Here is a 17,701-nt window from a genome sequence, read left to right on the forward strand (position 1 = left end):
GAAAATAGGAGACTACATCTTCCTCTTCCATTCTAGCATACAACCTACAAAGAAAATATTGCATTTTAAAAAAATAAAGATATGCTGTAAATATAAAATCTAGATGATGTATTATGGATAAAAACTGAAGTTGAAGCTGATTATAGTAGCAACAATAAAATCTACATGATTATAGTGACAATAATTCTTCATTCTGTTCCTATATAATTTAGTGAAAAATGAATTTAACTAAGAATTGTTTGTTGCATGTAAATCCCGTTAAAAAACCAGGGGAATACCTCCAAGGCTATGAACTCAGCTGATGAGAGGAGGGAACGGCTACGTCGTTGAGAAGAGAAGGCTACGATGGCGTCACTGACAAGAGGAGGGGGCATCGCGGCAAAAAGGGGCACGATGGAATACACTCATACAGAAAAAAGGGTTACTCCTCTCAAACATATTTTTTGTTCCAAACCTTTAGAAAGCAAATGCTTTCTCCTTTTTTTTTCAACCCTCACATACCTTTACATACAATATTCATCCGCCCATCTTACACCATTTGAAAAGCCAACCCATTTATCAAAAAGAATATAGCTACGTCTTCTTTTATAATTTTAACTTTTTAACATACCTCTACAATAAATATCATTTTTCAGGTGCTCAAAATTGCATTCTCAAAAGACTTGCCACATCACCATTAACCGGTATAAAAAAGTATGGGCTAACAGTGAGCTAGTTTGGGAGAGGTTAATGCTAAAAGTCACCTTGATTACACATGTCAACTTCTTAGGACACCAATCTTTACTCCAAAACAACAAGTTTCTTAGTAGTGGACCCGTGAAAAGGTCAGTGTTCATTTTTTGTGGATCCCAAACTATGTTAATCATGTTGATAACCTTAGGCTCTTAATGGCAAAAATTTCGCACCCTCAGATATCTGTGGTGATTATCTGAGAGAACTAATGAGGACTTGCAAAATTTTCATGGAGATAGGACTCGTTCCTATGAATAAATAAGGGGAGGGAAGACGATTAAGGTATTTGCCCCACAAAAACTCGCAAAATTTTCACAAAAAAAATTATTTAAATAACTTTATATAAGTGTTATTTAATTGCTTTTGTGTTTATTTTTTTAATTTTTATAAGGAATAAATTAATTATGTGTATAATATTTAAATTTGACAATAGCCAATTATTTAAATTTGTATGATTTTATTTTAATTTGCATGTTGAAGATTTTGTGTGTATATTAATTACATTGGATTTGTGTTTGTTGATTGTGTTTTAGTTTGATACATTTAGTTAAATTGCATTGAATTTTATCATAATTGGGTTAATTTAAAAAAAAATAAAAACTAAATATCCATGAATATCGGCAGATATCCATTTTCCTGACGAAAATAAATAAATAAAGACCCGTGATGGAGATGGAGTGGACACGGGAGACACTTTACTAAACGAAGATGGGAGGAGGGAGGGGTCCTTGCTCCCATGAAGCCCCGTTACTATTTCTAGGCACTACAAAAATTATTCTGAAAAATTAATTTTCAAATCTAGCGGAAATAAAAAAAAATTAATATTATTTTGTTTTATTTCTTTTATATCATTTTAGTTTTTGGTGGTAAGATGTTTTTTGTAATTTTTCTTTAGTTCAAAAAAGTAATAATGATATCGTTGAAGAGGGAGATATTAGAATGCTAGACCTAAGAAATAAATAGTGCATCTAGTGTGGAGTCGCTGTTTAGCCATTCATGTTGGAGGATTTTTCAAGCATGATAGACAATTCTTTTTTGCACAACAAATGAGAACGTTGTAGCCGCTAGTAGCGGAGATAATGGCATACTGTAGATCTCTCTATTAGGTTGTATTTATTTATAAGGACAGGACACTAAGACAGAGATACAGAAACATAAAATTGTGTTTGACAGATGAGATATGGACAGAGATATTGTGTCTAAAAACACTGAATTAGTGTATTTTGTATCCATTCTGACGGAAAGAATACAAAGACACTAACAAGAGATACAACTTTTTTTTTCTTTCATTATTTTTGTTAATTTTTTATAATTATTTTTTATTATTATATTTTTCTTTTCAAATTTTTTGAATAAAAAAGAGAATAAATTAGATTTTTATAATTTGTTTTATTTTATCATCAAAAAGAATATAAAAACACTAAATTTTATGTCTTTGTTCTTTATATATTATTCTCAATGTCTTATCTTATCCTGTTTTCAGAAACAAACACAACCTTATAAATGGATTAATTTTGCCAAGGCCCGAATTGTTCTTTGAAAATATATGTACCCCCAAACAAACAATGTCGTCAAACGGACACACATGTAACCTTAATCGAGAAATTATGATCTATTAATATGTCCCTTAATTCAATTTTGGGAATACTAAGCAACGTGACACACCTCTACAACACTGACAAGAATTCGTAGTTGCGTCTTGCAGCTCCGTCACGTAAGATCCATAATTTTAAAAAAATATTATTATGAGTTAATTTTAATTTATTTATTCATTAAAGATTTTATTTTTAGAAATTATTTTATTAAAAATAATTAAATCAAATTTTGACAATTAAATTAAAAAATTTACTTAATTTTATTATTATTGAATAATTTTTTATATTTAAATTATACAGCTTAATAGTTGCAAAAAAATAAAAATTTTATACAATTTAATTAAATAATAGAGATTCTAGAATTTAATACTTTAATTTTATAAAAAAAAAAATTAATTATATTATCTTTAATTTTAAATTAAAATATTTGATTAAAAGTCAATTAGTAAATTAATCATCAAATAACATTTTAAAAATAATTTTAATAGATTAAATTAGGTTTTTAATTAATACTCTATATCCCTAATTTTATTAAAATTACCTAAACTACCCTAATCCTAACCTTCTACCCTACCGTCTTTCCCTTTCCCAAACCCTAATAACACTTATCGGCTTCAGACAAAAAGGAAAAAGAAAGAAAACGAATGAAGGAAAGAAAAAAGGAAGGAAGGAGGAAGAGAGGGAGATCCGAGGGTGAGAAAGCGTCGGTGAAAGGGCACCGGAGCTGCTAGGCCACGCCGTCGGGTCGCCTTGGCCATCGTCGAGAGCAAAGACGCACGCAGAGGAGAAGCCGCCACTGCCTCGCCTTCGTCGTCATCTTTGCGGGTACATGTCGCCACTATCGTCCTTGCCGGAGAGCACGTCGTCGCTGCTGGTCAGCCTTGGAGCCGCCGTCGTCATCATTGAAGCTGAGGAGAGAGGAGATGCGCGTATGGCGAGACCCGTCGCCGCTGCTGGAGGTGCGCCACAAGCTCCTGCCGCCGGAGAACACCTCTGCCGCCACTGAGATCTGCCGCCGGTAAGGTTTTAAGTTGGTTTTCATTTCCTTTGAGTTTTCGGGAGCTTTATCATCACTGCATGTTTGTTACAGTCGTCAGAGTTCTGGTCACTGCTGCCACTCGAGGTGGTTGCCGGAGCTGCTGTCAGACCAGTTCAATGACCGCCGTTGTTTTGTTTTCTTAGCTCGGTAAGTATTTATGTTTCGGAAACCCGTGTTAGTATTCTGTTATGTTTGGTTATAAACACTGAGGTTCTGGTAACGTAGGGTCGTGTTTTGAGCATTGCATGTCGGTTTTAAGTCGCTATGAGTGCTGCGAAAGTGACCAGGGAGTGAGTTTGCGATTGCTATTGGTTTCGGGTTAAGAGAAAAGGTTTTGTTGACACGTTTTGAGTTATGGTTTCGACAGGTCGAGGTAGGAATTTTCTTAAAATTTATTTTATCTTATAGAGTTGTTATAAATAGATATTAATGTGAGAAACATATGTCTGTGATTATGATTGTTTTATAAATGTGGTTGTTTGCTGGATTGAATGACAGATTGCTTAATTGCTTGAGTGGTATGTGATTGTTGAAAAGAAATTAGTTTTAAAAGCTATTTAGTTGATTATTATGAAAAGTGGTTTTTCTTCGTTTTGAAGTTATTTTGATAATGTAAATGAATCAGTTTTGGAAATGATTTAAGATATAAAAATGAATTAATTTTGGAAGCGTGACATTTTAGTAGTGAGATAAAGTATTTATTTTCGGTTTTCAAAGAAATCAGCGATACGGTGTCGAGTCAAAGGCCCCTATTTTAATATTAAGTATATAAAGTAGTCGTAATACTTCTTGCTATCAGAGTGGCGCAGCCAGAAGCGTGACATTCTGATAGTAAAAATGTTACATGTCACATTATTCCCTATCTTGCAGCATAATGTTTAAGAGACTAACACGTATAATCTACACATGTAGATAGAGTTCTCCATCTATAGAGTAACATTTGCCTTTATAAAATCCATGGATTGGTTAATAATTTTCGGTTGTTCTTATGTACCATCAATTCTTACGTTAATTGATTTTGACAATATTATTTGTGATATTTCATTCATTATTATAGACGATGATGTATAGACACTGACATAGATATAGACCACGATACAACATGTGTAACACCCTAATATTCAAATCCTTATGCTCGAGTCATAAGTTAATGATATTACGGTGGTACGACTCTCAGGTGAATTTTTAATATATAAATATAGGTAATTTCGAAAGGAGTATTAATCGAGAAGCCTGAAAAAAGTAGAAATAAAATTGCGAAGACGTATCACTCACGTTTCGACAACGAAAAGTTAAACTGTGAAGCCGAAAGCGATATACGGACAAGGCATAAAGGAGATTAAGAGATAGATAACAGATGGATATATATATATATATATATATATATATATATATATATATATATATATATATTATAACATAAGTAAATAGCCACTAGTCGCGACCCGCGAAGTTTAGGCCGACTAGGGTACAGTATGAAAGTAACTGACAACAGTATATCCTAATCTCTCCCAAAGGAAACATAAGAGCCTCTATAGGCAAGTTTAAAAGAGTACAATACATAATATAATCCTTTCAAAGCAAAGGTGGAGAGATTCTAAGCAAAACACAAGGTAGAGAAAATAACGATCTTCGCCGTCTCTCAGATGACCCACAACTCACCTCTGAGCACCTGGACCTGTATCTGAAAAACAAGAGATATATACGGAATGAGAACCCCGGGCCCATGGGTTCCCATGGCCAAATAAATACAATACACTGCAATAAAAACTCACTAAGCATCCTAAACTCCTTTTCACCAAGTATCCAGCCTAGATTCTCACTAATCCATAAATAGGCATCTGTCGTAAAGGGATACTAAATCTAGTTCATATCTCATATGATTCCCAGCTCGCTGACTCTCCCACAAATCAGATTCAGAATCATAAACAAAACCATCACCAGTTGTTCTACCTCAGTAATTTTGTGTCAATACATCATACTCTCACCTAGAGCTAGTGAAACCACTTCACTGCGTCTTCCCAGGGAGCTCAAATTATCTCATTCAATGATCATCATCATCATGCAATCGTATCATCAAATCATCTCATCAAGAACAGCTCCCAACATCCACCGATACCAGCATGAGGGGCCTCTCAGTTGTACAAACACAAGCAATACAGGCAAGTAATACACAAATAAGGTACAAGTAGAACAAGTAGCACATAATCAGGTAACATAGCATATATGATGTAGAAATCCAAAACAAATAGGCAAACACAAACAATTCAAACATATGCAAATGATGTATGCCTGCCCTATGGCTGATGATATATATATAGCCGACCCGACATATCCTGGTAGCTAACCATTGGACAGAAACACCCTTGCGGAGCAAGTAGGTTTAAGCTACAACCCCCTTGCTACTACCCGCTCAACCCAGAGCCAGTGGAATAACCACTACTGCGGCTACTACCCAGGCGGGTGTTTAAAAGCTCAACCTGGAGCGAGTGGATTCACCACTACTGCCGCTACTACCCAGGCGTCACAATCTCTGACCTGGAGCAAGTGGGACGAACCACAACCCTTGCTACTACCCATGTATCTTAAGCATTAACCCGAAGCAAGCGGGACGAACCACAACCCTTGTTACTGCCCAGGTATCTCATACATATATTCATTCAATCTCAATTCATATTATCAATCCTCATTTTTATCAAATCTCAAACATTAACCTGGAGCAAGTGGGACGAACCCCAACCCTTACTACTACCCAGGTATCAGAGCTACATTCATTCAAAACTCCATAATTAACTCATTTATCATAAACATTCTTTTTCGTCTCATACCCGGAGCAAGTGGACAACACCACTGCCTACTACCCGGGGTTACACATCACATTTCAACATTTTCCATTATTGTCCATTTAACACATTCATTCATTAATCATATATACATTTATACTCAGCCATAATCAATAATGGCTTTGCCGTAACCCGGCAATAACTCAGCCATCCGGCTCATGGTTCAATCAAGAACTAGCCATTTATCAATAAATATAGCCCTTCGCCTCATGGCATACACGGTACTTCCACCGTCATCCTCCATATCTCATATAATCATCGTTGATCATCATTGATCATAACTTTTTCCCTTGCTTCACTCGCAAGTTACCACATCCCCTAGCTCATTTTTCATTGCTAGGCATATCATAATGATTTAATACATAAGGGGTGAGATCGGAGGCTTAGAAGTATGAGATTTAGTTTTTAAAACTCAAAAATCAACTTTGGAATGAAAACAATGCCACGCGTATGCGTACTCCACGCGCACGCGTGGATGGCCACAAAGCTCATCGACGCGTATGCGTCATACACGTGGACGCACGGATTGAAACACAGCCAGGCGATGCGTACGCGTGGGTGCATTTGCGCCCTAAGCACAAAACTGGCACAACTCTCGGGAAAATGGCTGGGCATTGGGTGCAGCGCAGCGACGCGCATGCGCACACCACGCGCACGCGTGGATGGTGCCAAAGAAGATGATTTAACATTAAAGGATCCAAAATGATTTGGATACCTAAAGTCACTTAAGAGTCTTGTGCAATTTTGCCTAGCATCCAAAAAGAAGGATAACATGTGGTACTTGGATAGTGGATGTTTTAGGCACATGACCGGAAAGTCTACATTCTTCATCAAACTCCACAAATATGATGGAGGCTTTGTAACTTTCGGTGATAATGATAAAGGTAAAATTGTGGCCATTAAAAAAGTTGGTAAGAATTTTTCTTCTTTCATTAATGACGTGTTTTTAGTTGATGGACTAAAACATAATCTACTAAGCATTAGCCAATTGTGTGATATAGGATATTTGGTTATCTTTAAGAAATTGGAATGCTTGGTTGTGTGTGAAAAATTCGATGAAATTTTGTTTGAAACTAAAAGATATAACAATGTGTATGGACTCACTCTAGAGGAACTAAAAGAACAAAATGTGGCATGTTTCACCTCTATGGAATCTGAAAAATGGCTATGGTATAAGAAATTAGGACATGCAAGCATGTTCCAAATTTCTAAACTTGTAAAAAAAAATTAGTTAGAGGTCTTCCTAATATAAAATTTGACAAAGACATCACTTGTGATGCTTGTCAATTGGGCAAACAAACTAAATCTTCTTTTAAGTTCAATGATAAAATCTCTACCGCCACTGAAAATACTACATATTAATTTTTTTGTCCTACTAGAATTCAAAGTTTGAGAGAAAAATATTATGATTTAGTAGTAGTTGATGATTATTATATTAGATTCCAATAAATTCTTTTCTTAACTCATAAAAATGATGCTTTCATTGCGTTTCGATTCTTTATAAAAGAATCCAAAATAAAAAAGATAATTTAATAAATTATCAAAAGTATATATTCATTGCTGAGAATGTAAATAAAATTATGATACTAACTCTATAGATGTTGTATGTTTACTTGAAGAAATAATATTTTTAATATATTTTTTTAAAATTATTTGTCATTCACTTCGAAGAATGATGATTTACATATATGATTAATTATCATTCACTTCGAAAAATAATATTAATATTAAATAAAATATCATATATAAAAAGATAAATAAATAAATAAACTAAATAACGAAAAATAGCGTAATAAATAAGAGAAAAAATAGGAAGGGAAGAGAAGCAACAAAGTAACAAACTAAAAGAGAAAAAAATGAAAAACTACCGAAGAAAGGAAAGAAAAGAAAAAAAAATGCGTATATAACTATATATAAGTTATTTGCTCCATCAAACAAAGCAATTGAATGCAAAATTATATTTATTTATCATGCACATTAATCATGGCAAAGTTATATTTATTTATCAAACTAAATTTAATGTTTATTATCTATTAGGGTTGTTAGAAATATAACTAGTGACTATCATTGCTAAACAGCAAATATAAACAAGAGAGATCAGCATACAAGAAATATGCAAAAAGAAATGCAATGGAAGCTAAGTGACCACATAATTAATCATGCATGCAATCATACATGAAATAAAAGAAAGGCATATACGGAATAAAAAAAATAGATACAAAGACATGCATATTGAACAAAGTACATCAGAAATACAAAAAAAATTGATTCAATGCTAAAAGAATAAAATAGTTTATGTGTGGTGTAAAAAGAAATAAGCGAAAATAAATATTAAGTGAGTGAGAAGTAGAGAAAGACTCGTACTAATAATCTGTTATAAAAATAAAGATTAGGATTTAAGAGAACAAGAAAAAAAAAAACAGAATAAAAGTATAAATGACTTTAATTTATTTAATGACTATGTTATTCCAAAGAATATCAAAAAAGACTATTTATAGTCAAAAACCTAATTTTTAACTGATTTAATTAAATTATATTTATAACTAATTCTATTTATTTAAATTTTAAAATATGATTCCAATATAAGTCATATATAACAAATATATTTATAATAATTCTTAATTATTTACTTGTTTTTATTTATTTTGTTAAATAGAGCTATCATGTCAAATTTATAAAAACTTAAATTTGTCATTCTTGATTTAATGAGAAAAAAATTATTTAGAATGGACGTTTAATATTAAAATCTATTTGGTATCCAAAAAAATGGAAATATTATAAAAAAGAGCTAGAATAATCAAAGAGAAGATAAGGTTAAGACCTTCATTTTTTTATGTCATTACCTTCATAAAGGGATGAAAGTAGAATACTTAGCTGTTAAAGATCTACAAAAATTATGGAGAAATTTAAAAGATATAAACACCAAAAGACTATACTATTGTCTAAAATTCGTTATGAGTGAATACGTTTAAGGTCGTAAGATTTTAAAACAATCTGTGAATATAATTTTACACTTTTTAAAATAAATTTTCAATTGAAATTATATGGTCAAAAAGTCACATGTGAAGACTTAATTCACATTCCATACTTCTAACCTACTATTACAACAACAGTATTGTGAAAATAGTTTTAAAAGAGATTATGATCTAATAGATTCTCTCTTATTGACAGAATAAAATAATAAATTATTAATAAAAAATCATAAAATTCGTCCTATTTGTTCAACTGCTTTTCTTGAAATGATTGTGGCATCTTATAAATATAAAAAAAAAATCATGATCAGAATAACAATTGAAATCGTAGTCGTGGCCGTAGACATGAACATGACAAATGAAATAACAGGATTCCTACACATAACCAAAAGTGGAATAGACATGAGAAGCATTTTCGGAGTAATAATAATTTACAAAATGTAAAAAAATTGTGCTATAATGTGGATTAAAATGGATAATTTATAACTAAGAAACTAACTCCTAGTTAACTTAGTTAGGTTATATTTATAACTAATTCTATTTATTTAAAATTTTAAAATATAGTTACAATTTAAGACATTTATAATAAATATATTTATAATAATAATATTTTTATATTTTTTAATATTATTTTTATTTTTAATATATTTATAAAAAATATTATTCGATTTTCTGTTGTAATGAACGTAATATTTAAAATTATAATAGATTTTAGTAAAAGATATTAGTTAGATTTTTAGTATTATCTAAATTCTTTTATGTTTCAAAAAGATAATTAAGTATTTAGACAAAATATTAATTTCTTTAAAATTATTGTTGAGTGGTATCCATCTAATCGAATAATGCATCAATTTGGGTGGTCTCAATGCGCCTGAAAATCTTGTGGACCTCAAAGATAACCACAATAGAAATTTAAGGGGCCTAATTATGAAAATTGGATTGACATTCTTTCTAATCAGATTGAGGCTTGGGTCCATCAAAAAAAATTATTGATAGAGGAGGAGCTTACTTATGACTACGAACCTTCTATCATATATACGAAGTGGTGTATCATCAACACGAGCCGCACAGATTTTTTGCACACTTGGACGACCCAAGCCTTGATCAAATCCTTGAACTATGCTAACATTTTAATTCTGTATCTAAACTAGCAGATTTTACTCGTGTTCTATCTGCATAATCTATATTTAATTTTATGCCATCTAGCTCTATCTTATTGTGTTGAGCTTTTTATTTCAAAAAACAAAATTTTTATGCCATCTAACTACCATCACTATCAAAATAGATCTCAACAATATTTTTATACACAACATTCAAGAGTTTTCATAAATAGTGGCTACCTTCTAAGACATGTTACCAACGATTGATTAGATTTCATATTTGATGTTTTATGATAATCAGTTGACGTAAGGACATTCTTTTTGAACCGCTCTAACTTTTGATTTCATTATAGAAAAGGATCTTATAAAAGTCGATTAGATTTAGATTTTAATCGTAGCTTGCAGAACTTATTTGAGGATGACGACAGTATTTATAAATTTTAAATATAAAAAAAACATTTTGGATATCTTATATTTTTTAATTATTGTTGAAATAAGTGAATACTTTTAGATATAATAAATATATAATTAAAAATATTGTATAAATAAAATTATAGAGGTTAAGTTATTAAAAATAACTTAATGTTAGTATTTTATATAGAGTATGTTCTTAATGTTAGTGACTAATTAGAGTAAAGTACCAACCCGGTCCTGTCCATTTTTCAAAATGTCAAGATAATCCTTAACCAAAAACACGTTTCATTTTGGTCTTTGACCCTAAACTTCGTTTGCTAACCCGATCCTTTTGTCACTTTCACGGCGGAAAGTCGACGGAAAATGCTGAGGTGTGAAGGCTAGGGTATGACACGGATGGCTCGTATTGTTACGTGGAAGGTGGAATCCTACGTAGCAAGATAAAATGGATAGGGACCTTTTTGTCTTCGTACAAAAAACAAAAACGATGGCGTTTTGAGGGTTTAGGGTGTCGTTTGGTTTCGCGCCTTATATGTTATCCCCTAAAGACCCATTGTCTCTGTAATACAATTACTTTCTAAACCCTAGCAGACATTTCTCTTCTCCATCAAGTCAGTGGTGACTGGTGAAAATCTTGGTGACAAGGTTGCTGGCAAAACTCTTGACGGAGACGTGGACGGTTGTTGGACGGCGCTCTTGACGGAAGTTGGACGGTTCGGCACCCAGCAGTGATTGCTGAGGTAGGTATCGTTACTGTCGCTTTCACTGTTTTACTTGTGTGTGGTCCTCACTCTACCATGGCTGTTTGCATTCAGCGTTGGTGGGGTAGAGAGGTTAAAAAAGTGTTTCTGCTGCCATATCATAGGAGTTTTATGTATTTATATAAAATAAAAGTGTAGATATGAGTTAAAAAATTAGTGATAGTTGGAACAGATTATTAGGATTGGCTGTTTAAATTGATGTAAGATTGAAGAAATTGTGTTGCATGTTTAAATTTTTTATTTAGGAGTGAACAAAATTTTATTGCACTTTTCCAGATGTCTGAATGTCTGGTTACCCCTGTGTTTCACCGTGGGGGGAATTTTACGAAGGACAGTGAAGGAAATCTTAGCTACATGCATGGAAAAGTTCATAGGTGGCCACCAATGGATGTTGACGTGATTAATTACTTTGATTTGGTTGTTTTGTTTAAAGAGTTAGGCTATGTGGAGTTTAAGGCAATGTACTGGTGTGATATGACTGCATCTGATATGGAATCTGACCTTCATGCCATTCATGGGGATAAAGAAATTAATGAACTGAGAGAGGGTATTGATAAGAACAGGCATACAGATAAATTTTACATCTACTTTGAGCATCCTGTGGACCTGCCAGAGGTAGTTGGTGAGGGGGTTGTGGAGGAAGATGTGATTGCCAGTGATGTCAATTCGCTTAAGTCATCATCATCTTTCTCGGATGATGGATACGAAAGCGCTAAGGATGAGGCTTACAAACCACCTCCTCCTGGTTATGAGTCTGATGACAGTGGGAGTGATGACAGTTTGAATAAGAGGAAGAACAAGCAGAAAACTCGAGTTAAAGAGAAGATGTCACCTAAAGGAATGAAGAAAAAAAACTGGTGTGGCTAAGAAGAAAGGGACTAAGTCAGCAGAAGATGGGCCAAAGATGTCCCCTAAAACAGCTAAGAGAAGGGCTAGTAGAAAATACTCTGGTGCTAGGAGAAAACATGTGCTAAAGGATGAGCTTGGTAGGCAAGATATGCAGGGAGAGAACAGTAGGCCTGGGCCAGAGCTGGGAGGCCCAAGAAGCTCCAGACAACATGGGCCTGTTGGGCAAGATACAACAACTGCTGCTAATTGAGATGAAGACCATGTACCAGACCCAACTGCAGCAGAGCTAGATAGTGAGTATGAGAAACCTTATGAGTATGAAAGTGAGGTGTTCAACAGTCCAGTTTCATCTGGAGATGAGGGTAAAACAGCCTATGATACTTTTGATGAGGACACTGAATATCGTGAGGTCTAATTTAAGGTTGGACAGTTGTTCCCCACCATGGAGTCATTCAAGAAGGCCCTAAAAGATTATTTTGTGCACGAGGGTAAAGATGTTTTATACATTAAGAATGAGAAGCTGAAGGTGAGAGCAGCCTGTACAGGTGAAAAATGTCCTTGGCTAATTTTTACAAGCTGGAACAGTTCAAAAGATTACTTTCAGATCAAAACTCTTTACAAAGAACACAACTGTGGAAGGGATTTTGGTAGCAACTTGGCTGACAGAGCATGGGTCATTGATAAGTTAGTTAAGAAGCTCTTTACAGAGCCTGACCTGAAGATAGGTGCAGCCAGGGATCATATCATAGATGAATACAATGTGAAAGTGAATCTTAGAATGGTAGCTAGAGCATTGAAAGTTGCGAGAGAGGTTGTCATTGGGAGTGAAAAGGCACAGTATGGAAAGACACGGGATTACCTGATGAAATTGCACAGAAGTAACCCAGGATCAACTGCCTTGATGGAAGTAATTCCCCAACCTGAATCCCTGCCACTATTCGATAGATTATACATTAGTTTGGATGCTTGCAAGAAAGGGTTTAAGGAGGGATGTAGGCCACTAATAGGGTTGGATGGCTGCTTCTTGAAGGGTCGTTATGGTGGCCAGCTTCTAAGTGCGGTGGGCCAAGACACAAATAACCACTTCTATGTCATTGCATATGCAGTGGTCCCGAATGAATGCAAGGAGACATGGAAGTGGTTTTTAACTTTACTGAAAGAAGACTTGAGTGAAGTTCCACAACATTGCAGGAACTTTATTTCCGACCAACAAAAAGTAAGTTAATTATGTTAAGTTATTTAACAAGTATACCTTATTATCATAATTAAATTATTTTAAGTTAATTACATGTTCTGTTAAATGTCACATGTTCAATTTACTTTTTACTGATATTAAACACGCTGATATTGTGTTATGAATCTACTATAGGGTTTGGAGCTGGCAATGAATGAAGTTAATCCTACTGTCCATCACCGAAATTGTGTTCTTCATATTTGGAAGAACTTTATAAAACATTTCAAAGATGAACAAACAAAGCAGATGGTATGGGAGTGCTCTTGCTGTACAACAATTCAAGAATTCAGAAGTTCAATGGAGAAATTAAAGAATCTAAATGAGGGAGCCTGGGAGTATCTACATAGGTTTGACCCGGGTGTGTGGTGCAAGGCCTACTTCAGCCATGGGCCCAAGGTTGATAACATAACGAACAATATGTGTGAGGTGTGGAACGCAAAATTGTTGAATACAGGAAGAAGCCAATTCTGTCAATGTGTGAAGACTTGAGGTGTTACATCATGAGAAAAAAAACTATGCACAAGAAGAGACTAGAGCACCACACTGGTATCTTGGCCCCTGTGCAGCAGAAGAAGCTTGATCAGTTTATCAAGCCCAAGAGTACCAAGTGGAGAGCAACCTAGGCTGGTGATTCTGATAGAGTATTGTTCGAGGTTCATATGCAAAGGCACAAAGTTGGAGTAAACTTACAAAGCAAGACATGTACTCACATGTGTGGCAGCTAACTGGTATACAATTCATCATCTTATATGGCTGGTCTAGTTAACAAATGTTGAGTCTTTAATTACTTAATATTTTTTAACATAATATGTGTGTAGGCATGCCTTGCAGACATGTGGTTGCAGCCATGGCTAAGATGGGGTTGAAGCCAGAGGACTTTGTGCATAAATGGCTCACTATGGATGCTATCAGATCAGCCTATTCTGTCTGTATTAATCCAGTTAACAGTGAAGAATACTGGAACCCAACTGATTCACCACAGCCACTACCTCCCCCAATTAAGAAACCTACACATCGTCCAAAGATGAAGAGAAAAGTCAATTTTGTGGAGACAGAGATGAATTCCCACAAAGCCAAAAATTCATTCAAAGTGACTTGTAACAGGTGTGGCTAAAAGGGCCATTACTATAAAACATGCTCCAATCCACCCAAAGACCTAAATTGGAAGCCTATGACCAAGAAGGAAAAGAGGAATTTGAAGCAGTCTGCTCCAGCAGTGGACTCTGCTAGTACCACCCAGGTATGCCTGCTTCAGGGTTTGATTTGTCATATTTTTATAATGGTTAGGGATTTAAGTATCACATGATAGATTGGTTAGGGATTTAATTGTTATTGCAAAGATTGATCCAGTTTTTAAATGTCTGTTCTGTATGATGACCCACATAGAACCAGGTTGGTAAGGAAAACAACATGAGTACTGGTGTTAAAGGAACAATACTGGATCCTGTGGTAAGTAGTTTGTAGGGTTAATTTGATTACATGTTCACATGCGTTCTATTGTTGACTCTAGATTGAGATAGAGTACTATTCATGAATGTAGACAAAGGCAAAAAAACAAAAAAATAAGCTACCTAAATCAACACCAAAGGAAGGTACAATACTGGGACAAAGAGATGAAATTCCTCTTTCACAGTCTGCTCCCCAACCAGAAGTTGTAAGTGACCAGCTTAATTCACAATTGTATTATAACTAGCAATGTCTTAGTCTTACTTTTTACTTCATATAATGCAATCTTGTTGGTTTGCAGGGAGCATCTGAGACCCCCATCTTCAATAACCCACCTCCACAAAGGATGAAGCAACCAATTGTTAGGCCACCAATCCCCTCTATCTTTGTTCAAGCTGCTGTGGTGAATTAGATTCTCCCAATCATTGGACCTCACTTCAGGCCTCCCACTCCTACCAATACAGAAATTCCACCCAACAATAATACTAATGTTTCTACTGGATCAAGGATGCCTAAACCAAGTCAACAACATGGTCTTAGTGCCGAGACAATGGCCGCAGCAGCTTCCGGGACTGCATCAAGACTATTCAAGTTCATTCCCACTCCTGGATTTAGGCCTCCTAGGAAGAACTAGAAGTATGGTCCTAGGTTTATATCAAGTTAAAAGAATATGCTGGCTTTTTGATAAACTAGCTTTCATATAGCCACCACAAACAGTTTTTTGCTTTCTGTTTTGATAGCATATGTGAATTAAGGGCCTATAATACTTTTTTTACTTTGGTGTTGCTGATGTTGGTATAGGGCTATATGTTGCCCACTTTTGGAGTTATTTTGTGAACAACATGTTGATATTTGGTGGCTGTTTGCAATTGTTAATGTTACATATTACTGTTAGTTATTACTGAATTGCTTTTCATGGTATAAAAGGATTCAGGTATAACACATTCTACTTTTTGACACAATGAAACTTGTCCAAACAACCAACACAGCTGTTTCATTTAATAAACTGGGATTTACACTGTCAACTAATACAATACAACTATTTCAGCAACAGGAACTTCCAACACAAAACCAACAAGATACACTAACTATCTGCTATCCACTCTAAAGGAGATAATTTGCACATACAACTCCAAAGACAAACACAACAACTATCAATGGATAACTAAACCACCTATTACACTTAACGTGGCTAGAATTTTTCATCTGCAATTCTAACCCAGAAACTCTGTCCTCTAACTTTGTCACTTTCTCCTCCATCCAAACGGCTGCATCCAAAAAATGATTTTGCTTTCGATTCCGACCATAAGGACTGTCATCATTTATTTGCTCCTCTTCAAACAGTGAAACATATTCATCCAACTGTTGAAAATATTTGCACCGACCTTGTGCAGCCTGCATAGTAAAAAGAAAGTAAACTCAAATTATTAATGCAGAGATGCCTGCTATAGATCTTAGCATGAATAGCAACATAACTAATTGTTTCATACCTTAAAATTTAAGCATCCAAAGAATAGCATCTTAGGGTTCGACTGTGTTGATGACATGAATAGAATTGCATGAATCCCACAATTGCATTTCGGGGCAACGAATCTTTTCTTCATCCTCACTCCAGCACTACCAACGGAGCTCACAGAAATACTCCTGCCCTCATCGTCCGACGCATCTCTTCCAATCCCACGATCTCTGTTATTGCTCATGGTGGTATCAGTTTCATGCACAAAACAGGGAAGATAGACGACCAGACTTGTCTAATAAACAACCCTAAACCCTCAAAATGCCATCGTTTTTGTTTTTTGGACGAGGACAAAAAGGCCCCTGTCCATTTCATCTTGTCACGTAGGATTTCATCTTCTACGTAACAATCCGAGCCATCCGTGTCATACCCTAGCCTTCACATTTCAGCATTTTCCGTCGACTTTCCGCCGTGAAAGTGACAGAAGGACCGGGTTGGCAGACAAAGTTCAGGGTCAGAGACTATAATGGAACGTGTTTTTGGTTAAGGATCGTCTTGACATTTTGGGAAATGGACAGGAACCGGGTTGGTACTTTACTCGACTAATTATGTATCCTTGTCTGCAATACTCTACATTAATGCTCACGAAAACGATCTTTAGGTTAACAATGATGAGTATCAATTTTCATATCTCCACTTTGTACATTCATTTACTAACCCACCTACCCTTCACGCTCCTCTATGCCATAAATTAAAATTAAAAAAATTAACAAATACTAATATAAATTTTTATTTTAATAAAAGATCTAATTTTATCTTTTTATTAATTGAGAATTTCAATTTTTCAAAAGTGAAGTATTACTTCCATATGGTTTATAAAAAGGATTTTTTTTGTGACTAAACAGAAAAAAAAGAAAAAAAATTGATATAAAACTAAACTAATTGACTAGATTCATATCTAAATTTATTAGATGTTGAAACTCATTCTATGGTTGACTCTAATTCGAGTGAATGTCTGCGCCAAAAGCAGCTGCTTTATCCATACAATCTGCAACACTATTTGCATTTTCTCTGAATTAAAATAGAAACTCTCCAATTCCAATTCATAACTTCCTGCACATACTTTGTCAAATTCCATTCTGGAATATCTTTACTAGTATTCTTTGATTTACCAAGAAAAAAATTTATAAACAGTCTGTTTCACAAATAACCTCACGAAATCTACTATCACAAACTAGAAGTAAACATCTCCAAATCGCA

The 17,701-nt window shown here is 34.5% G+C and overlaps 2 protein-coding genes across 2 annotated transcripts; one reads left to right on the forward strand and one right to left on the reverse strand.

Moving 5' to 3' along the window:
* Window positions 1-12,747: 12,747 nt before the first annotated feature.
* On the forward strand, window positions 12,748-14,653 carry LOC130963129 (uncharacterized). The gene is made up of 4 exons (XM_057889277.1): window positions 12,748-13,521; window positions 13,675-13,886; window positions 13,994-14,139; window positions 14,358-14,653. Exons 1-4 carry the CDS (start codon window positions 12,748-12,750, stop codon window positions 14,651-14,653), a joined length of 1,428 nt encoding a protein of 475 aa, XP_057745260.1.
* A 1,436-nt stretch (window positions 14,654-16,089) lies between these two features.
* On the reverse strand, window positions 16,090-17,222 carry LOC130963130 (uncharacterized). Its single transcript, XM_057889278.1, has 2 exons — window positions 16,476-17,222; window positions 16,090-16,380 (listed from the first exon to the last, which is right to left on the reverse strand). Exons 1-2 carry the CDS (start codon window positions 16,683-16,685, stop codon window positions 16,090-16,092), a joined length of 501 nt encoding a protein of 166 aa, XP_057745261.1. The 5' UTR covers window positions 16,686-17,222.
* Window positions 17,223-17,701: the final 479 nt, after the last annotated feature.

This window comes from Arachis stenosperma, chromosome 2 (genome assembly GCF_014773155.1).
Source record: "Arachis stenosperma cultivar V10309 chromosome 2, arast.V10309.gnm1.PFL2, whole genome shotgun sequence".
Lineage (NCBI taxonomy): Eukaryota > Viridiplantae > Streptophyta > Magnoliopsida > Fabales > Fabaceae > Arachis > Arachis stenosperma.